The 23,485-nt window shown below is 36.9% G+C and overlaps 1 protein-coding gene across 1 annotated transcript; it reads right to left on the minus strand.

Annotated features, from left to right (window-relative positions):
• Nucleotides 1-17,277: 17,277 nt before the first annotated feature.
• Nucleotides 17,278-22,200, minus strand: LOC135156319 (angiotensin-converting enzyme 2-like). The gene is made up of 4 exons (XM_064108293.1): nt 21,958-22,200; nt 21,064-21,225; nt 20,025-20,118; nt 17,278-17,552 (listed from the first exon to the last, which is right to left on the minus strand). The coding sequence occupies exons 1-4, from the start codon at nt 22,198-22,200 to the stop codon at nt 17,278-17,280; spliced, it is 774 nt and encodes a 257-aa protein (XP_063964363.1).
• Nucleotides 22,201-23,485: the final 1,285 nt, after the last annotated feature.

The raw sequence follows: 23,485 nt of genomic DNA on the forward strand, positions 1-23,485 counted from the left end.
TTTTTTTCAATCCAAGTGTTCCCCCCAAATTAAGACGCGACTCGAAGAATATCATCCAGAGCCCTTGAGAGACAGAATAACCGTGGTAAAAGGTCAAGTCCACCCCAGAAAAATGTTTATTTGAATCAATAGAGAAAAATCAAACAAGCATAACGCCCAAAATTTCATCAAATCGGATTAAAAATGAGAAAGTTATGACATTTTAAAGTTATGCTTATTTTTTTACACAGCAGTTACATGCACAACTCGGTAACATGCAAATGAGAGAGTCAGTGATGTCCTTCACTCACTATTTCTTTTGTTTTTTATTGTTGGAATTATACAATTTTTTAATTTTCACAAATTTGACAACACCCTTAAAAAGGTTTACCCAATATGGGGTAAAAATGGGAACATGCATGTTGGTTACGCAATTTTGCGTTGAAATTTACCCTTAAAACTTGCATATAGCCCAATATGGGGTAAAAAGAACCTAGCAAACATGCATGTTCCCTTTCTACCCAATATTGGGTAAATTTTACTCAGTGTTTTTAGAGTGAATACGGACCAACTTGACTGAAACATAAAATGTTAAAACAATGGTAAATCAACATATTCTGGAGGGAATATAACTTTTTTTTACATGACAATAAGGGGAATATTGAATATTTCCTATTTCATATTAAAAAAAACCCATAGAAAATAGTGAGTGGGTGACGTCAACCGTCCCCTCATTTGCATACAGACCAGGATGTGAACATTTGTTAAATGCTCGGTAATTATTTATTTATTTATTTATTCATAATTATATGCGTATTTATTAATGCATTTATTTATCTTTAATTGATAATATTGATTAACTTATATAACGAAATTTTAAACACAAGTAATAACGAAACTTAGATTTCAATTTTTTAATTTTTTTAAAGTTTGTTTTTCTTTTTTTTAATGTTTATTTTTAAGTGATTATGTAATCCGTTCTTTAATAAATGCAAACGTCACAAAATATATGAATTTCCTTTAAAAAGCACAGTCATGTTATCATAGGCTATGAAGAGTTTCCTTGTCATGAAATACAACAAACTAATTGTCGAGAATTGGATATCGTTCGTTTTCTCCTCTCTCATAATGTAGAATGGCTTGATTTTCATATGACTAAGTTAAATGTAAATGTAATATTTATTTATCACTTTCTTCTTTCTTTGTTTAAAGGTATTACATTAAATAATTAGGCCTCTATCATGATTAACATTTTCTGTGCAATATTTTACATTTATACAAGTAATAATTATATTCACTCATTTGATACGATTGTTCTGAAATATGAAAAATGTGTCACTTTCGATTGTGTTCATTGGTATGGAGGCTGAACCAGCCATACTCAATAAATGTGATCAGGACTTTGGTGTTGATTTCATTGCAAAAGGGTACAGGCATAGCCCAATGAGTTGTCTGTACAAACTTGTCATAAGTATACAAAAAAAACCCACGTTGTTGAAGCCTGTCACTCTAACAACAAGTTTTTTTAATACCTTTTTTGTAATTGTTTAAACTTTTTAAAGAACTTGTTAAAAAAATTTAAACAGGTGTCTAAAAAGTTTAAATATCAGATGTTAGAGTGACGGGCTAACACAACATGCTTAAAATTTTAAACGGCGTTTTACAGTTTACATGCATATTCATCGTATAGTTGGTCAGGTGAGGGTCTATTTCACAAAACTGTTTATAACGTGAACCTTGAATTTACGATCGATTGAGAAAGTTTCATGAAGGGCACAAATTTGTGTCCGATTATGGAAACAATAGGTCTTTAACGGTCTATGACATCTTGTGACCCTATATAAACTATAATAATATCATTTGCCTTTAAAATGTGATCATTTGTGGTCGATAATATTAATCAACATCCTTTCTTTTTATGAGGATGTTTTCGAAGGATAAATGGTCATGATTAGCTTGCCATGACAGCCAATCGAGTGTAACTTTTTTAAGAACAACTTTGTGGAACGCCCCTAACTGTAAACGAATGACATGCCCAGCTTCTAGACTGTCAGGCGGGGGAGGATCCAGGATTTACCAAAGGGGGGGGGGGGCATTGAAAAATTGAAATGTAACAAGTCTCTCGCTAAAATGTCTTCACTCCCAATTTATGGTGATTTACGTCAGGAAAATTTTGACAAGAAAAACAAAAGCACGACATATTCACCTAACAAATATTTGTTATAACTCTCAAGGGGGTGGGGGCACGGACCCCCTACCTTGATCAGCCATTGTGGTCGGGAGTATTGATCTAATATCGACAAACAAGAAAGACACTGAGAGAGGTGGGAAGGAAGCTCTTTGAACATAATTACCGGCTGTATTGATAACAAAGATACAAAACATGGCTATAATCACGACAATGATATTGAAAGTATCAAGACCTCGTATCGTGATCATTCCCGTATGATGGCACGCTACGGAGAATAAGAGAGTGTGTAATTAAGAGAGGGAAAGGGAGAGAAAGAGATAGGGAGAGGGAGATAGAGGGGGGGGTGGAGGGGGAGCTAGAGTTGGAGAAAAAAAAGCACAAGAAAAATGTAGCCCCCACAAAATATCACACGATCAACTTCATAACACTGTTTTGAAATGAAAGTAAAACAAACATCAGTTTAGCAAAAGAGACATGAGGGGGGGGGGGAGCCCGGGGGCCACTTGCATTGGCGAGTGGATACCATGCGCGACCAAAAAAAAACCACGTAAAAGGATGTCTTTTTCAAGATAGGGCACGTTACGTACGTAATGTAATAATGGTGTCAAAAACACTAAAATAATGAAAAAAGGGTATCTATTTCGCTCGGAAAGCGACGTGTTAAGGATCAAATTTGCGATGGTATACAAGACAAAAATGGTTAAAGGATGTACTTTTTGTCCCAAAAGTCAACGCTACGTGTTTAGAGTTCGATTTGCGCGAGGTGTTGGAGGTGCATGGGGCCGTACTAAACCCAGTGATGTAGGTAAAGGTAAAACCGACGTCCGTGACATAACACCATATCGCTGTACTTGTTTAGGGGTTCAATTCAGGGAATACTTGCCAAGGGTATTATGTTTTGTTTCCAATACTTGTTATAGTCCGGTCTGTTAGCGTCAAAAATGCCCTACTTGTGGACACGGTGGACAAAAGCATGATTTTTTCTCCAGACCTTTGTTTATGTATAAGAATTAAAAATGGGGTATGCTCCAAAAAATCTGGCTGCAGGAACATAGAAAAAATGGGTGAAAATGTCAGAATTTATGAGTTTAGATTGGTCTGATATATAGACTAGCGGTAGTGCAAAACTCAATAGCAGTGCATTATTTTGCATTGGATTAGTTCTTAAATTCAGACCTTTTTTGAACAGATCTTCTGTTTGTCCTCGCATCTCAATGCACCAAATATCTGAATGCAGATGCTAACCAAGCCCAAGGGTGGCGGTGGAGGGGGTTGAATGTTGGTGTGTATGTACATATTTTGGTCTTGGGGTAAAGATGTGCAATACATATTTTGTGCATGTGTTGGAAATTGTGTTACCATGGTAACAGTGTATTATGGCAAAAATAAGGTAAAAATCTTGCAGTTAGAACTACTTCTTCTGTTTTCATCCGATTCTCATGAAATTTGGCGCACACATTGGTCTTGAGGTGAAGATGTCTAAGACACATATTTGTGTGTCTTTCAGAAATCTTGTTGCCATGGTAACAACATATCATTTGGTGAAAATTGGGAAAAAATTTTACAAATCAAACTGCTTCATCAGTTTTCTATCAATTCTCATGAAATTTGGCACACACATTGGTATTGAAGTAAAGATGTACAAGGCACTTTTTGTGTGTGTTTCAGAAATTGTGTTGCCATGGGAACAACATATCATATGGCAAAATTTAGGTAAAAACCTTGCATTTGAACTACTTTATCAATTTTGTTTTTGTTTTGGACCAATTCTCATGAAATAATTATGGCTCACACATTGGCCTTGAGGTAAAGATGTGCAAGAACCTTTTTTTTTTTTTTGCATTTGTCAGAGAGTGCATTGCCTTGGTAACCACATATAGCCAGAAATATGGGGAAAACTCATTATGGATCAATTTACTTCTCAGTTTTCAGCCTGTGCTCATAAAAGTTGACACAAATATTCATTTTGTGTAAAGATTCATATTCAGTGGTAAAAGGGAATCCAGCCTTGGTCATAATGTTGTGTGCATGGAAAAGGAGAAAAATAAGAATGGTTAAAGTTTGAAAGAAATCGGACAAGCAAAATAAAGTTATGGCTGCTTTAAAATTAAGATTCCTAAGGCTACTAGTATGTAGAATTCAAATTGGTAACTGGGTAAGTAAATTATGTCAAGGGGTGAGGCCGCAAGGACAACTTTTCCAATGTTTACAACTTTTATATATTCACAACTTTCTTATGGTTTGTCCAATATTGTTCAAACTTTTACCTATAAACTTGTCTGATTTTTCATTTTCCTCTAAAACAAGTGTTTATTTGGGTTGGATTCCCCTTTATAACGTCATATAATAGCGCAGGGTATTAATTACCTTCAATAATATTTATAGGTTCTTTTGGGGGGGGCGGAGAAGGTCCTTAAAAACTGACAACATAAAAATATAGAATGTTAAAGGCCATGACCATTAGGAACTTAAACACTCTTAAAAAAACACCCCTTCCATTTTTTTTTTTTTTTTTTTTTTTTTTTTTTTGGGGGGGGGGGGGCTTTAGAAAATTGCCGCATAAAGAGTAAACGGAAATTATTACGACTAGGAACTTAACCCCCCCCCCAAAAAAAAGGGGGGGAATCCTTTACACTTGAGCGTATTAATTTAAAGCCTAAAACATTCTGCTTTTAAAAAAAATGTTTCTGGTGTCCAATTAATCAATGTTTTATTTATCTTTTTCTACTCAGTCTTTGTTCATTTCAGTTCCTACTCTGACTGTCTTTCATCACTCTTTGCACTTTTGAGCTTTACCATACCTTCTTGTTTTGTTTCCTCTCTTCCCCCCCTCTTTGTCTCCATTTCTAAGTACATTTTTCTTTGCTATTTTAATTCATTATTATCTAGCAACAATTATTCCATTTTGAATGCTTACACCTACACCGAAATAATGACATTTATTTTTTTTTCTTCATAATCTTTTAAACTCCATTTTGGCTACACTCTGTCGATACTATTAGCAATATTTAATTTCTAGTTTAAAGAATTGAAGAGATGACTGTCATGATATTATATTTTGGTAAAGGTACATCAAATTCATATTAACAAGGTTGCAGCATTCAGAATGGAATAACTGTTGCTTGACAAAAATGGATGTAGGGGAGACCGGGGTTAGTTGGAACATTTTTGACAAAAATGGCTGTAAAATCCAAATAGATTTTATTCGAGAAACAATCAATACATCAGCTTGAAGCATATATCTCAGGGCTTCAAATGTACCCAATAAAATTTTTAACTCTATTATGGTTACTGAAAAAATCCACCTTGAACAAGACCATCGCAAACGTTCCAACATACCCCCATATCGGGGTAAGTTGGAACATGGTATGGGGTAAGTTGGAACACTGCATGGTCAATTAAGAATTATACTAAAACTACTTAGAACTGTAATATTACATGGTTTTAGCCTATTTGCTTTATCTTATTCAAGTTCAAAATATTAAAGTGTGGATTCGTTGAACTTTATGTTTTCTATTATACAGCCACTCACGCAAGCAGACTGTGTAGTAGAATTCTGCATATTTGGGTGCGTTTGAGTTTACATGCAATTAAGTGTACTGTCAGCAATTTCATGTACTTCTGCATCAAATTTTTAAGACAAAAATTGATTGTTTATATTTTTTTATAATTAATTATGCAAATAAGCATATAAAATTATCCTGATTTTTTTTGGGTATGTTTTTGCCTTTAACTCTATTTATTAAGCTAGTAGAATGCTAATTTTTGGTGAGAGTATCAATTTTCACATTTATAACAAATATCCACCAAAAAATATAATTTCTTATGTATTTTTTGTTTTTTATTTGTATTTTTGTTTTTTCGAACTTTGTTTTTTCCGATGGACTTTGTCAGGAGTCTTTTGCGATCATAAATAGCATAAAATGAATCTAATTGAACCAGCAAAAGTAAAAAAAAATAATCATACATTTATGACTTTTGGTTGAAAAACACAATTTGCATTGACCTTGTACATGGAATCACGTTTTTGAACAATTTTGGGTCCGAACATGCACATACAATTTGTTGCGTAATTTTGAAACCGCGCACACAGGCATCGCAAATTTGGTCTCAAATGATGCGCAAGACTTGAAAGTTAAAAGTCAGCTAGCAGTGTAGTCAAAAAATTTCGTGCGACGGCGTAGTGACGAAATTTCTTGAGGGGGGCTCAAATTGACCCCCCCCCCCCATTTTGATAAGGGTTAACATTTGCATTAGGTGCCTACAATAGGCCTTAAATGCACACTCAGACCTACATGTAACTGATAAACAAAACAAGCATGGTATACAATGTTCAGAAAAGTGTGAAATACTTTTTTTTTTTTTTCTCATATCCAATGTTTTCATTCATAATTGTGTTTGGGGTAAGTTGGAACATGTTCCAACTAGCCCCTTCAATTTTGTTCCACCTAACCCCGGAGGCCCATTTGACGTTTATAAGCACAAAAAAGGGACTTCACCATGGCATAATAATAACCTCATTTTGTAGCTTGGTATAAGTGTCTATTATACCCCCAAACTGGCCAACTTGATCTATAAACTTCTCTGAGATAATCAAACATTTCTGAACGAGAAAAAATTTACTCAGAAGGTCAAAAAACAAAAATTTGTTTCTAACTTCACCAGGCTTGTTGCACATGTGTTGTCTGTAATATGGTGGATGGCTGTTGATAATGACAATAACTTGAGGGCAGTATTGCAGAAATTTATTTAAAGACGTTAAAGAAAATTACAATGTTTCAACTTACCCCATGTTCCAACTAACCCCGGTCTCCCCTACTTATTTTCCGAAAATCCTCTGTGAAAATGTTAGTTTTATATTATATCACTGAGTTTTCCTATTCCTGCAGTTACCACCATCTGAAAGGGATATGACTAGAATATAATTATATGTGGAGAAATAAAAGTTTCTCTACATAATTATATAATTATAATTATATAATATATATTCTATGATAATAATTATATTCTAGTCATATCCCTTATAAGTTTGTCTTTACTCCAATGGAAAATTATTTGCATTTGTTTTTATGACAGTCAGAGTTTGCATCCAACAATTTTGCTACTGAAACATAATATTCATTTTTTGACAATGGGAGATGTAGGATGTATAAAGCAGGGGCTATCACAGAAACATACTGAAAAATTTAAATGAAAGAACATATAAGGATAAAATATATTGTGCACATAAGTATATTTTTGATATGGTATGTTATTGAGTCATGGATTTGCAAGTGAATTTCTAAAACAAGTGCAGAGATTTTTGTATATATTTATATTTCTATAATTAGTTGCACGATTAAAGGTACACTTTAAAATATGTCAGAAAAAATATACTTGGAGAGAGAGAGGAAACAGAAGGAGATGGTATGGTGAAGCTCAAAATCAAGAGTGATGTGAAAGTTAAAAAGAAAGAGTAGAAATGGAATATGAATATGAATAAAAAACTGAGTAGGAGAATATAAATAAACAATGGTTAATTGGGTACCGTAAACATTTTTTTATCAAATGAGAATGCATTAAACTTCAAATGAATGGTCTGAAGTGCAAAGGACTCTTCTTACCTTTTAAGGGGGGGGGGCATTTTCTGCTCAAAAAATATATCAGCCCCCTATTTTTTCGGGGGGGGGGGGTGAAAAGTTCCTAGTCATAATCCTTTAACTTTAACTTTTAACTTTAATGAGGTCATTTTCTAAAGAGCCCCCCCCAAAAAAAAAAAAAAAAAAAGAGCAATGTCTAGCTTTAAAAATGCAAAGACACCTGAGGGGCAAAGGTGTAGGTAGACTGGTTTGAGCTTGGGGAGGTAGAACTAAAAGTGGTATGGGGAAGGGTGCACATCTTGGGGAGGTGGAACTAAGGTTTGGAAAATCAGCTGTTGAAAGTAGAAGGGGTACACATTTTGTTTTGCTTGCCAGTGTTGGAACTCCTCTGCCTCAGCGGAAGGTTTCACATTCACCCAGTGTACCTCCAGCCTATGCCCTTGAGGGGATGCATATTTTAAGAGTGTTTATCATGTGTATGTTTCTAATGGCCACCGCCTTTAACCTTCTTTATTTCGATGTCAGATTTTAAGGACCAATCCCGCCCCTCCCCCTAAAACCTAGAAATATTAATGAAGGTGATTAGTACCCCCACACTCTGGCGTGAACATTTTAATGCAGAGAAGACATTTAGAATTTAATATGAATCTTTACCCCAAGATGAATATTTCTTCCAACTTTTAGTTTTATGAGCACTGACTAAAAACAGGGGAAGTAGTTTGATCCACAATGAGTTTTCCTGCATTTCTGGCAATCATATATGCCTACCCTGGCAATGCACTCTCTGACAAATGCAAAAAAAAAAAAAACAGGTTCTTGCACATCTTTACCCCAAGGCCAATGTGTGAGCCAAATTTCACGAGAATTGGTTCAAAACTGATGAAGTAGTTCAAATTGCAAGTTTTTAACCTAAATTTTGCCATATGATATGTTGTTACCATGGCAACACAATTTCTGAAACACACACAAAAAGTGCCTTGTACATCTTTACTTCAATACCAATGTGTATGCCAAATTTCATGAGAATTGATTGAAAACTGATGAAGCAGTTTGAATTGTAAATTTTTTTTCCCAATTTTCACCGTATAATGTGTTGTTACCATGGCAACAAGATTTCAGAAAGACACACAAAAATGTGTCTTAGACATCTTCACCTCAAGACCAATGTGTGTGCCAAATTTCATGAGAATCGGTTAAAAACAGAGGAAGTAGTTCTAACTGCAAGATTTTTACCTTATTTTTGCCATAATACACTGTTACCATGGCAACACCATTTCCAACACATGCAAAAAATGTGTCTTGCACATCTTTACCCCAAGACCAAAATATGTACATACACACCAACATTCAACCCCCTCCACCGCCACCCTTGGGCTTGGTTAGCATCTGCATTCAGATATTTGGTGCATTGAGATGCGAGGACAAACAGAAGATCTGTTCAAAAAGGGTCTGAATTTAAGAACTAATCCAATGCAAAATAATGCACTGCTATTGAGTTTTGCACTAGCGCTAGTCTATATATCAGACCAATCTAAACTCATAAATTCTGACATTTTCACCCATTTTTTCTCTGTTCCTGCAGCCAGATTTTTTGGAGCATACCCCATTATCAATTCTTATACATAAACAAAGGTCTGGAGAAAAAATCACGCTTTTGTCCACCGTGTCCACATAATTTCGCTAACAGACCAGACTATTAAGGGTGGGGTTTCACACGCCAATACTTGTCAAGGGGTGCATTTTCAGAATATGGAAAATACGTGTTTAGGGTGCTTTTCGAGACCGGTCGGGCATGGTATCCACTCGTCAATAGAAGTGGCCCCCGGGGGCGAAATTATTTTTCCCACCGAGTTCTGGACCGACATATAAATATTCATGACTTGCGTCTTCGGGTAGAGAGTACGCATGCGCGTGGACTTGGTCTCGACCAGTGCCGATCGTAAGCAGTCACGTTAAGCCCCTTTCACAATTGACGTACGACAATTTGCGACCTTTTGGTCGTGCGATAGGCTGCAACAGGCATCAATCGCTAGTCATCTCATAAGATCGCACAGAGGCTTTCACAGTTGCAACAGCCGTCGTACAACAAAAACAACCAGTAAACCCCGTTGCACGAGTAAGTCGCATATGCTCTTATTGTGCTCGTGCGATCACATGCGAGTGTTGCACGAGGGATTGCGAGTGGAACGGTCGCATACATGCGAATGAAACGGTAGTGCAATGTTGTAAGCCGTTGCGATCGGTCTTGCAACAGTCTTATGGCCCATATTATTATCGCAACCAGTCGCAAGACAGGTCTATGTACATGTAGGTCGCTTGCACATGTGCAAGTGTTGTACGACCTCCAGTCAAGTAAATGATACTACTTAGTTGTGCCACCTCTCGCACCAAGTCGTACAACGTTGAACAACACTCGCACGATGATCGCCCGAGCGATGGTACGACCCCGGGTACGGCCTGATGCGAGTGAATCGATCGTATTTGATCGCGTTCGGATTTTGAACATGTTCAAAGTTCAGATGTGACCAGTCACGACCACCTCGAGTTCGTGCGACCGTCTACAACGACTGCGAGTGCTCGCAAGACACCAAGAGATCGATCGTGCAACAACAAGAAAAAACTGTTGCAGGCGGTCGTAAACTGGTCGGACGTCAATTGTGAAAGGGGCTGAACAGTCGCATACAAGCGAATGCAACGGTAGTGGAATGTTGTAAGCCATAATTTCGATCGATCTTGCAACAGTCTTATATTATCGCACCCAGTCGCAAGACTGGTCTCTGTAGGTCTCCAGCACATGTGCAAGTGTTGTACGACCTCCAGTCGACTAAATGCGACTATACTTAGTTGTGCCACCTCTCGCACCAAGTCGTACAACGTTGAACAACACTAACACGATGGTCGCCCGACCGATGGTACGACTTGTTGCGAGTGAATCAATCGTATTTGATCGCGTTTGGATTTTGAACATGTTCAAAGTTCAGATGCGACCACTCACGATCACCTCCGACCACCTCGAGTTTGTGCGATCGTCTACAACGACTGCGAGTGCTCGCAAGACACCAAGGGATCGATCGCGCAACAACAAGAAAAAACTGTTGCAGGTGGTCGTAAACAGGTCGTACGTCAATTGTGAAAGGGGCTTTACTCAGAATGAATTAGCATCGTCAAATTACCGGTACCCTTACATAGTTACATAGGCCTTATAGGCTTAGATCTATATATATATATATATATACATCCAATTCTTAAACACTTATCAAACTAGCTGCCATTAATGGCAAGACATGTGCTAGGGTAGGGCTAGCTTAGGCTAGCGCATTAACTTTACCTTAAATCTTGACCTGTCTAATGCCTAATACTATTAGGAATAGCCGAGTTAATGCCATGGTTAACTTCGAACTTGTTAATTCCGAACTTTACGTTTGATTAGGTTTGGACCAATATTAGCTTATTTACCATGGTTTAATATGTCTAGTCCGTATACAGAACCAGTCCTAGATCTAAAATAAATATCTTAGTTCTAGTCTAGTCTCTAGATCTAGACTCTGATCTACGCGCTATCAGCATGGAACCACTAGTGTACCAAAGGGGGGGGGGGGCAGACTGCCCCCCTGACGAGTCACAACTGATCCAGGGGACGTGCCCCCCCTTGAGAAGCCAAATTAATAATTTGTAATGTCAAAATGCAACGAAAAAAGACTATGTCCCCTTTTTTGAACGTGAAAATCCTTTTTTTTTCTTGTCAAATTTTTTTTCAGCTACGAAATCCTTAATTTTGGGTGAAGACGGGGATCAAGATCACTGACGTTAATTTGTGCCTGACGTTAGAATACGTTCCATGCACGCACTGGTGACTGGTGTACCTAGGATTTTCCAAAAGGGGGGCACATTTTTTAGAGGATATTTCGTCCGCGAAAAAATGTGGCAAGCCCCTCCCCCCCCAAAAAAAAGGGTCTTCACCCCAAATTATGGATTTCTTAGCTGAAAAAAAAATTGACAAGCAAAAAAAAAAGAAAAAAAGATCTTCACGTTCAAAAAAGGGGACATACGTCTATTTCATTGCATTTTTACATTACAAATTATTAATTTGGCTTCTCAAAGGGGGCACGTCCCCTGAATCAGTTGTGACTCGTCAGAGGGACAGTCCCCCCCCCCCCCTTGGTACACTAGTGGTTCCATGCTGATACAGCGTAGATCAGAGTCTAGATATAGAGACTAGACTAGAACTAAGATAATTTTTTTTAGATCTAGGTCTGGTTTTGTATACGGACTAGACATATTAAACCATGGCAAATAAGCTAATATTTGTATAAACCTAATTAAACGTGAAGTTCGGAATTAACCAGTTCGAAGTTAACCATGGCATTAGTCGGCTATTCAGTGTTGTAGTCAAGGCTCAAACCTCCAAGGCCAAGGCTTTAATACCCAAGGCCAAGGCTTCAATACCAAAGGCCAAGGCCAAGGCATGGAAACCCAAGGCCAAGGCCTGAAAACCTCAAGGCCAAGGCATTTCAAACTTACGATATACAGAACAATGAACTAACAATACTTAGGCGGCAGACATCACACATGGTAAAATGTATGTGAGCGAGGGGACGGAGCGAGAAAAAAAATTAACCTTTGTACATTTAAAACAAAAATAATTTCATGATAGAGACATATTAAAATAATGATATAGTTACCTGTGTACACATAATCCATAATTTTTCTATAAGCGATTTACATTGCAATAATTATTATTACCACGGTCATCTGATCCTGGCATTCTCAACGTATGTTTTTTTTTCCACTCCCTGGGACAGGGGCAGCAGAAAATTATTATGGGGGGGGGGTCAACGCCAAAAAGGCACCCATTTATCAAAATGAGTTTTTTTTGTGCAAACAGATACATGTATTTTCAAAATGAGATTATAATAATAATGGTCTTTATTGGTACTCAAGAAACATTCATTGCAGCCAAAGGCTGAATTACAAATGCTAGTACAAGGTAAAAAAAATATGACATATAAATTGACAAAAAACGCAAATATACAAACAAGGTATATATCATATATAGATAAAAATAAAGAAAACAGCCAGTCAATACAGAATACATAGTGACCTCCATTCGACCTTGCAAAAGTAGCAGGAAACATAAATGAGTGGCGATATGGAATTAGGTTGGTAAAAAAAATCAATAAATATTTAACACGTGTGAAACGGAAAAAGTAAGAACAGAGAAAAAGAAATGCGTAACAATTGGCAAAATCATTATGAATATTAATACACATGATTATTAATACTTATTGATAATATTAATAATTATTGATTATTAATTTTTTTTTGTTAATTATTATTTCTTGAAACCATATTGACACAAAAACAAATACGTTGTTTATTTCCTTGAAACTGTAGAGAAATGAGATTCAATGTTGAACGATATATGATTAAAAAGAAGTAAACATTTTTCCCCTTTGTTTTGTCATTCTGACCCAAAACAAATATAAAATTTAGAAGAGAGATAGAGAGAAGAAGAAGTCCCACCACCAAGAATAAACTTAGACAAGGGGGGAAAGGAAAAGGAAAAGATGGAGTAAATGTGATATTATTTTTTAAACAATCTATTGCAAAATTAGCTTTTCTTATAGAAAGAGGGGGACAAATTTTGTTCACTCGCTCGCTTCAATCGCTTTCTTCTTTTTTTTGACAGAAATTTTGCTCTATATATGCCATGCTTGGCCCCTCAAAGTTTCTGGCTCATCATGCCATTGACATAACCCATTTGGATATGACAAAATTGGAGACTGTGTTCAAGTTTACCAAATCTTTTCAGAATATCATTAAGACTTAAAACATTCTTGTTGGCCAAAGAAAATAATACAAGGAAAATCCTAATGGAATAGAAATCAACCTTGTTATCGTTCTTTAGAGTTAGCTATGTTTAAAGTATGAAAATTGTTGTCAAAATTGCAGTCAGATGTAAAAATTATTCTTGTCATCAAAGCACTATTATCTTGATCATGACCATTATTATTTACTGTCATTATCATCATATGATTACAACACATTACCAATACATAATGCTATTTTTCACAACTGATGTATTCTTTGTTTGAATTTCATGATAATGATGACAATTACAATTGATGACACTGCTAGTACACTTACTACTGCTGCTGCTACTGTTACTGGTGATTGGTAGTATTGACCATTAGTGTTATTAAATATATATAAAAAATAAAAAAAACAATTGAAACATAATTACTTATTTAAAACAAATGAAAGCACAAAATACAAAATGCCTTGAAAAAGCCTTGAAAATGCCTTAAAATTTCAAGGCTCAAAATCCTCACGGCCAAGGCCCTCTCAAGGCCAATGCTTTGAAAAAGTAGCTAGGCATTAAGGCACCTTAAGGCCAAGGCCGAGCATCAAGGCACTATACAACACTGATTAGTACTAGGCATTAATTAGACAGGTCCAGATTTGGGGTAAAGTTAATGCGCTAGCCTAAGCTAGCGCTACCCTAGCACATGTCTTGCCATTAATGGCAGCTAGTTTATTAAGTGTTTAAGAATTGGATATATATATATATATATAGATCTAAGCCTATAAGGCCTATGTAACTATGTAAGGGTACCGGTAATTTGACGATGCTAATTCATTCTGAGCAACGTGACTGCTTACGATCGGCACTGGTCGAGATTAAGTCCACGCGCATGCGTACTCTCTACCCGAAGACGCAAGTCATGAATATTTATATGTCGGTCCAGAACTCGGTGGGAAAAATAATTTCGCGCCCGGCCCCCGTCTTAGACTACGATATAACAGCATGGACCTATGATAATAGCAAACGCGAAAACTGTAATGAAGCAAAATGAATTGAATGGAAATTATAACTTGCAATGCAAAAGACCAAGTAACATTTATTATTCATATTTTCACATAATATTTATAGCAGCAGAACTTTGGAAACAACTTAAACTAATAATTATTCACAAAAGCGCCATTCATGTGATAATAAAATAATAAGCTCTCGAACCTAAATGACGTATAACCTTAATCATGTGAACTGAAATTTGTGCAAAATGATCCATGATACTTTAATACCCTTATATTCAAGTTTAATCATGAACTGGATCAATAAAATTCAAAAGTTATGATGACATTAAGAAAAAATACCCCCATATGGCCAAAGTTCAGTGACTCTAAATGACTTTTGACCCTTGTGCAAGACGATCAGTAATACCTGAATAATGTTATTAATTTTTTTCTATACGTTCAAAGTTATATCGAAATTTCGAAAACGTAACCTTGGTTAAGATTTCAAGGTTGATATGACGCTGTTATATCAAAACTACCGTCGCCTCCGCCGGAAAAGTGGCTCCTTTAGTCCTGCTCTGCTATGCATGCAGGCGAGACAAAAAATATAGGTATTGCCGTGGTAACGGCCATATTTTTTTAGACTTTGATAATCCAATAATTGAAGTAAAATGTAGATTGACAGAGTAGTTTAAAAATGCTAATTCGATCGTTTTATTCATACATGTATATTTTCTATGCACTAGCGTACCTACGGGGGAGCAGAGGGGGCAGTCTGCCCCCCCTGACGAGTCCCAACCCATGCAAAAGACATATCCATGCCCCCCCCCTCCCCGACGAGCTTGAAGACCTTTTTTGCCCCCCCCCGCCCCTGACGAGCTTGAAGACCTTTTTTTTTTGCTTGTCAAAATTTTTGGCCGACGGTTTTGCCCCCCCCCTGTGGAAAATCCTAGGTACGCTACTGTTTCTATGATTTTGGATATAGATATTCCTACAAAATTAATGTTACCATGGTAACGGCAAATTAAATATCAGACCTATTAATGAATATCGCCATAGGTAGATTTACGTTCAGCACCAATTAATTCGCGGAAATAGCAAGAAGATCGAACTCTACAAAAGTAAACATAATCCTATATAAGATCATGACGAGTATCGCACTGATTAATATTAGTATGTGCAATATAGATGTAATATTGTGCGCTGTTTGTATTTTATCAGAAATGCGCATCCGATAAATGTACATTGTTATCTTTCGCATATATAACATAAAATGATATATCTTGCATCTTATTTCAACATTTGTTTTCACTATATGTGCCATGACAACAATTATTATGTATTTATTCGGTTAGCGCTAAAATTGACGAAATTGAGATGCGGAACACAAACATTATACTATTGATAGTTTTCACAAACTATTATTTTTAGTAAATCACGATTTTATATTTCATATTGCCATATATGTGTGTGTAATATTCCAAATTGAAATGCATATTTACTAGACTTATAATTTAAAACTCTGAATAAAAATAATCCATATCAAAGATAACCAAAAATATGATGATAATCCGTCACAATATCAAAATGCGTGATTTTCAATAGTCTTTCAAATTTTACGCAAAAAATGATACTTTCACGCAAAAGTGCACTTGGTATACGCCCGTACGTTATTCCTCAGGATTTCCGCAAGACTTTTAGCTGGGATGCAAAGAATTGACAAATTGTGCTATCCAATTAAAAACTCGCTTTAGAATGCACTTATACATGTAATTAAAAACTCGCTTTAGTATGTACTTATACATGTAATTATGTACATAATGTACGGTATTTTCAATTTTTCTTTCAAAATGCGCACCTGGTAAAATGCACATTGTCTCCTTTCGGATAACATAAAATGAGATATCTTCCATCTTACTTGAAAATTCTTTTAATATTTGTGACATTAGGACATTTACTATACATTTGATGGATAAACGCAGTTAAATCGAAGAATTTAAGCTGCGTAAAAAAAACTTCAAACTATTGATAGTTTTCACAAACTTTTATTTTGAGGAAATCGCGGTTTTATGTTTCCCTGTGCCATATGTGTGTGTGTGTAATATTCAAATTTGAAATGCATATTTATGAGACTTATAATTTGAAACTCTGAATAAAAATAATTTCATATCAAAGATAATCAAAAATATGATGATAATCCGTCAAAATATCAAAATGCGTGATTGTCGACATTCTTTCAGTTTTTACGCTAAAAATGACACTTTCACGCAAAATTGCGCTTGGCATCCGGCCGTACGCTATTCCTGGGTATTTTTGCAAGACTTTTAGCTGGGATGCCAAGCATTAACAAATTTTGCCGTCGAATCCTTATCTAGAGCACTTTTTGACCTTTGGCCGGTCTACTATTACATTTTAGAGGAAGAAACTGGATCCCCTCCCCTTCTCCTTTAAATTGCGACCACTCATTTTATGACCAAACTTAATTTCATTTTCAACAAAGTTCATTTCTTCATTTAGTGCAGGAAGATTCTGAGGAGAAATATTGCACAAAAAGGTTACACTGTTTTGAGTAAGGGGAATTTTAGGGGGATGGCCGAGGGCATGTGATGACACTGCAGTCGTTGCGATGGAGAAAACACAGATGATAAATGTAGTACAATCCTTATTTTGTAAATCTGATATAAAAATTATTGATAACGAACCTCCTAGATATCATACTGCGAATTTGCTTTAATATGTCAAACTTTCGCATTTGGACTGCATTGATTTACTGGCTTGTATCGTAAATATTCGGGAGATGTATTTTAGCCTTATTTCTTTTGTTTGTTTAATATTGTTTATCTGTATGATTATTTCGTTACCGTTAGCCCGGGAACCCTCGTTGGCTAGATCCACATATCGAGCGAAGAGAGGTTTGTTCGGTAATCCTACCTCATCCCTGAAACCTTTCCATGCCCAGAGTCTCTCATCCCAATCTGTCGAGTCAGCCATGATATCTTTAAGACCTGAATGGAATATTCAAATTCAAATTTATTTATTTCACTTCCATCAAACAAAAACAAATTGTATACCATATATAAACAAAAATATTTGTATCCGTTGCAAAAAAAAATTAATAATACATATGTTGTGAAAAAAAAACACTTAGACAATTTGGGCAACACATTGTAGGTTTTAAATATGTATACTATTTTTCAATAGAAATTAAATTAAGATGGAAATGGAGGGACCCACTAAAAAGCAATGCTTGTACAATGTGGGCCCCTCTAAAAATAGATAACGCAACAAATAACAAAGTACAAATACAGATATATGTAATCAAATGAGAAAAAATAATAAATGAGAGAGAAATAATACTCACAAAATAAATACGAAGTTATCAAAACATATAGTTTGATATAGGACAAAATAACCCGTCCTAAAACATATTTGAAGACAAATTTATTATAAAGGTCGAATCCACATTAACGAAAATTTGATTTAAAACGTAGAAAAGATGAAACAAGCTTAATGCTCAGTTTTAGCGGTACATATATGTTCTTTCAAAATTCATGAAGGCAAACTTCACTTAGATTTTAGATTTAGATTTAGATTTATTCATTTTTCGTTCTCAAAGCACAACAAAATCAAACAATACATAGTCAAATTTAAAGTATAACATCAATCGAAATAAGGTATAAACAATGAGAACTAATGCGAACTAAAGTAACTTTGACTATAATGACTATAAAAATGACTATATACTTAAAATGACTATATACTTACAATATAGACCTATTTTTTTTCGTTTGGAATTCGTTTAGAAATGTTTTTAAGCAAATGTTTACGCTTGTCCGATTTTTTTTCCAAACTTTCCCCAGTGTGCTTCACCCCACCATTTGAAATGATATCGCCATGACAAGGGCGAAGGGAAAGGCTGTTGAACTGTAAGAGTGTCTATAAATTCCTTGAAGGAATTCCTTGAATGCTTGTTGCGCCCGATCAGGGTAGCCGTGCTTAAGCCGGGGTAATAGTATGCAGCGCTTAGAAACATTTGTATTAAGCGCTATATAAATGTTGCATATTATTATTATTATTATTAATAAGCAATCAGGGTGACCTGACAACACGAAAGGAAATAATGTCTACTCGGTAAAGGAAAAAATAATTTAGAAAAAGGCTCACAGCATTTTATCTGTATCCAAAGTTCGCTCAAGCGATCGGTGGTGTCAGATTTCATGTGATATGGTTTTGGCCCAAACATCATTTAACAATGATCTTGGAATGTAATCGCGTGGTTAATGTAGGGAACATTCCCAGATGTCGTGGGGGGGGGGGGGCTCAGAGACGGCGATCTTGACATGAATTTGGCGCCCCAAGACAAACCTCATATTGGCGCCCCTCATGGACCTATCCACAGAGGATTATTCTATTGTTACTGGGGGTGCTGAGCATTGTCACAGCACCCCCAGTAACAATAGATAATCCTCCGTGGATAGGTCCATGGCGCCCCTATGTCAAAAATAAATTCGGCGCCCCTATGTCGAATTTCAATTCAGCATCCCGCTATTTCGAACATCAATACGGCGCCCCTAGGTCGGACAGCAATTCGGCGCCCCTATGACGAACATCAATTCGGCGCCCTTGGGTCGAATATGAATTTGCGCCCTCCTCCCTAGGTTGAACATGAATTTGGCGCCCCAGGACAAACATCAAATTGGCACCCCTGTGTCGAACATAAATTCGGCGCCCCCAAGGTCGAACATAGATTCGGCACCCCCTCTATCGAACTTCAATTAGGCGCCCCTACATGCCCTAGGTCGAACATCAATTCGGCGCCCCCCTCAGTTGAGCACTAATTCGGCGCCTCCCTATGTCGAACCTCAATACGGCGCCCCTAGGTCGGACATCAATTCGGCGCCCCCCTCACCTATGTTAAACATCAATTCGGTCCCCTAGGTCCAACATCATTTTGGCGCCCCCTATTATGTCGAGCATCAATTCGGCGCCCCTAGGTCGGACATCAATTCGGCCCCCCCCCCTATGTCGAACATCAATTCGGCGCCCCTTCCTTTTTTTTCCTTCTCTCTTTCTCCCCTTTTTTTCTCTCACCCTTTTCTTTTCTTCCTCTTTTTGGCGCCCCTCTTTCTGCCTACCCAAATACGCGCATGCATTGATTAATCCTAACTTACATTCAGGGCTCTGGGAATGGAATTTTACTGGGGTGGTGATGTGAATTTGAAAAGAAAGTGGAAACAAACTTTTTAAATACAAAATGGAGGTCAAATTTAGCCTAGAGGACTCAGTGATGACATTTTTAATAATTTGTCAAATTGGTCCAGAGAAATTTGAAAAGCCAAAAAAAAAAGGGGGGGTCATTACAAAATGAAGGTCATTAGGTTACATTCTTCCATTTTACACATCTTCTGGGGATGCTGCCTCTGGAGAATATTACACGCAGCATGGTGCTTCAGCACCCCTGCTTACATTTAACTTACCCGGGTCAAATCGAAGGCAATCAGACAAGTTGTTTGGACGGCAAACCCTGGCGGAAGCATAGTTCCTTTGCATTTGACCTTGTACCTTGTAAAACTGCCGAAAACAAATCAAGAATTAACAGTTCCATTTCGTTAACATTTCTTGATGTTGAATTATCTTGTCTCAGCTTCTGCGTGGTCATATTGAAGTAGAAATCTATTGACCAGTTCGCAATTACCTCATGGGCAACTCGTGCAAAATGACATTTCCTTTCTTTTATTAGGATATTTCAAAGTAAGGTATTATGTGAGCATGCCTGACATAGTTGGATGGTGAAATTACTCAAACCAGGTGACTAGAATAGCACATGAATGAACACTTTATGAAGGTAATTTGTTGCATTTCAACTTTGAATGCATTAGCATGTTACCCATTATGTACTAGGCCAACTGTTAAATACCAGTCGCTAATGGACGCATTAAATTATTTCCAGTCGGTCAAACCATGAAAGCAAATTTCAAAAGAATATAGGCCTATGAATAACCGATGCATCGAATATAGTTCAAGTGACCTTATTCTGATATTGCGCAGAATGGAACTACGAACTATTGCATACCGACAGATTTCTAGAAATAAGACATAACTGAAAACTCCCCCCCCCCCCCTCCCCTTAAACACTGATATGGGCATTTTCACGGTAACTTACGTTACACGGCACAATTTTACACACTTTTCATTGTGTGTATGATTATCTCTAAAACAACAAATGATGGGAGTTTAAAACAACAAATGATGGGAGTTTGCTTGAAAGCAAACTCCCATCATTTGTTGTTTTAGAGATAATCATACACACAATGAAAAGTGTAAAATTGTGCCGTGTAACGTCAGTACTTATTTCATATTCCTTACCGATGTTTTTTTTTTACGGATAGAACTTTACTTAAGGGGGGGGGGGTTCTACGGATAGGACGCAGTCAATTCTGGATTCTGCGATTTCCGGAGTACATTTTTAATGACATCCTTTCTGAAGATATGATAAAAATATTTTGTTGAACTCACCTCTGCAACTGTATCATTATTTAATGCAGACACCCCGATGTTCCGTACGAATTTGAGCTCACGTCTAATATCAGATGGGAAGGTATCAACCACACTGTCAAATACTCGGACATATTTAGCAGATCTCTTTTCGAATGCGCTCGCCTTGAGGGTCTCTTGTGTCTTTATATATACAAAATAAACTGAGATTTTAAAAAAGTTAGACATAAATATCTCGATGTCTAAATCTTATGACACCAAAGGCATTAATCGTTTTCTGTCGTCGTATGCTGTCATTTTTGTCAGCCGATTAGGAGGCACGTGGACCTCTGCCCCCCCCCCCGCCCCAGACACACCCACCCGCCCACTCATACATAAACACCCGGTAAGCCATTGCTTGGAATTTAATTTATATTTTCAGTGCTCACTGCAAGAAAATGCTTTTGTCATAACTACAAATAGGCCTATACGGTTAATTAATTAAATCGGCTAATTGCTACATTGTAAATTTGTAGGCCTTAATGATGTGATGTGAATCTCATGAAAGTGTTTTTAAAATTATGCATCTTTGTGATTGTTACATGGCGCTGACCAAAATGAACAATGTTTTTTTTTTTTTTTTTTTTTTTTTTTGGGGGGGGGTCTTACTATACATACTTAAGCGTTGAATTGGTTACAAATTCCAAGATATAGTCTTCAATTATTCTTTTCTGATATACGTTAATTTGCAAAATAATTGTTACAAAATAATACTTTTTTATAAGAAAATTAAATTATTACCGATAGAAAGTTCTGAATATCCTAAAACTCATGCACAAACGAGAAGGGGAAAAAACATGAGTCAGACAAATGGACGAAAAGGATAATATCAACAAAAGCCCACTGCTATGGAAAAGCAAAAAAAGCTATACTCACGCTAATTTTCAGGTTTTCCGCAGTCATATTCCTCTGATAGTTCCAGCTGGCTGAGGCGGATGTTTCTTTCACTCGAGGATATGCATTGTTGTAATCCTGAAGAAATTGCCTTGCTGTCTCTAACGATGGAGGGAGATACTCTTGGACATCCTGGATATTTCCACTAGTCAGATGAAGTAGGCAAAGAAGAAGTAAACCAAATGTTGGGATACTCTCAACATTTGAGATCTTTCGAGCTGCCATCATTGAGCCTCTCAATAGCTGTGTTTAGTGGTCTTGAGTATTTAGCTACCAAGTTAGCGTGCATGGATATGACACCACTTTTGAAGTTCAAAGTAGGCCTACATAAACAAACTTTTTAATCCAGACCGCGGCGCACCTTCCTCTGTTCCTTCACTCTATTATCCCTTCTCACTCTCTCTCTCTCTTTTCTCTTTTTTCCACTGTCTTAATTCGTTCATCCCCCCTCTCTCTACCCCATCCCCTCCCCCTCCCCCCAGTGGCGTAACAGGCGGGGGGGGGGGGCAAGTTGCCCCCCCCCCTGGCGGACTTCACCGGGAAAATAAAAGAAAAACGGGAAAAAGAAATAAAGGAGGGAGAAAGAAAGGGAAAGGGGAAGGAAAGGAGTAAAGGAAAGGAGGAAAACGAAAGGAAAAGGAAAAGTGAAGAAAAACGAAAAAAGAAAACGAAAAAAAAAACTTCTTTTTTTTAATGGAAAAGGAAGGAAAGCGGCAAAATGTACGAAAGAAGAACATTTGAGAAAGAACAAATCATTCCGAAATAGGCCTATGTAATGAAATAGCACGGTGAGAAATAAATTAAAAGATGACAAAATGGCAAACAATAGCAGGAAACGATGGTAGAATGTAATTTATCAAAAGCTAAAATGGAAAACAAAGAAAAGGGACAAGAAAAAAAAATAACAGGACCGGGCTGCCGATGATTGAAATTAAAGAGCGGGAAGAAAGATGGACTGCATACAACATTGTGCTATAAGCTTGCTAAATTTTATGCAAATAAGCTGCCGGTGCTTTGCCCCCGGACCCCACGCAGTAGGGACTCTTCATTTATAACCTTCAAATGGCTCTATAACGCCCCCCGTTCAATCACTGGCATACAGGCGCGGTGGGGGGGGGGGGGGGTCTTGGTTCCACACCCAAGAGGAAATAAAAGAAATTATAGGAGACAACGTATAATGAAAAGAATGGAAACAATGAAATGTGTTATTTGCCGAATATAATGGAAAAATCTATCACATAATTAACATTTAATTTCAATAGGCAATTTTTTTTCCTCAGCTCGCTTTGCACGCTGGCGACTTTTTACAAAATTAATTTTCCCCACATTGATATGTTTTGCCCCCTCAAAATATTTGGTTCATTACGCAACTGGGTTGAATAAATGTGTTGTGTAAAAGCTATATTCTGTATATGCCCGCGATTTGATTAAAATAGTGGCAATCTGCGAGGTTTAAATGGCTTTGATATCAAGAAGTTCCGGGGGCTCCGCCCCGGACCCCAACCGCACA

The sequence above is a fragment of the Lytechinus pictus genome, chromosome 13, assembly GCF_037042905.1.
Source record: "Lytechinus pictus isolate F3 Inbred chromosome 13, Lp3.0, whole genome shotgun sequence".
Classification (NCBI taxonomy): Eukaryota; Metazoa; Echinodermata; class Echinoidea; order Temnopleuroida; family Toxopneustidae; genus Lytechinus; species Lytechinus pictus.

What these genes read in the sequence shown, in the direction of transcription:
- LOC135156319 (XM_064108293.1), bottom strand. Translation starts at nt 22,200, where the DNA reads ATGGCAGCTCGAAAGATCTCAAATGTTGAGAGTATCCCAACATTTGGT. An exon ending in CGGAAAACCTGAAAATTAGC is followed by an intron (nt 21,226 to 21,957) that starts GTGAGTATAGCT and finishes GTATATATAAAG; the next exon opens with ACACAAGAGACCCTCAAGGC. An exon ending in ATAATGATACAGTTGCAGAG is followed by an intron (nt 20,119 to 21,063) that starts GTGAGTTCAACA and finishes TGTTTTCGGCAG; the next exon opens with TTTTACAAGGTACAAGGTCA.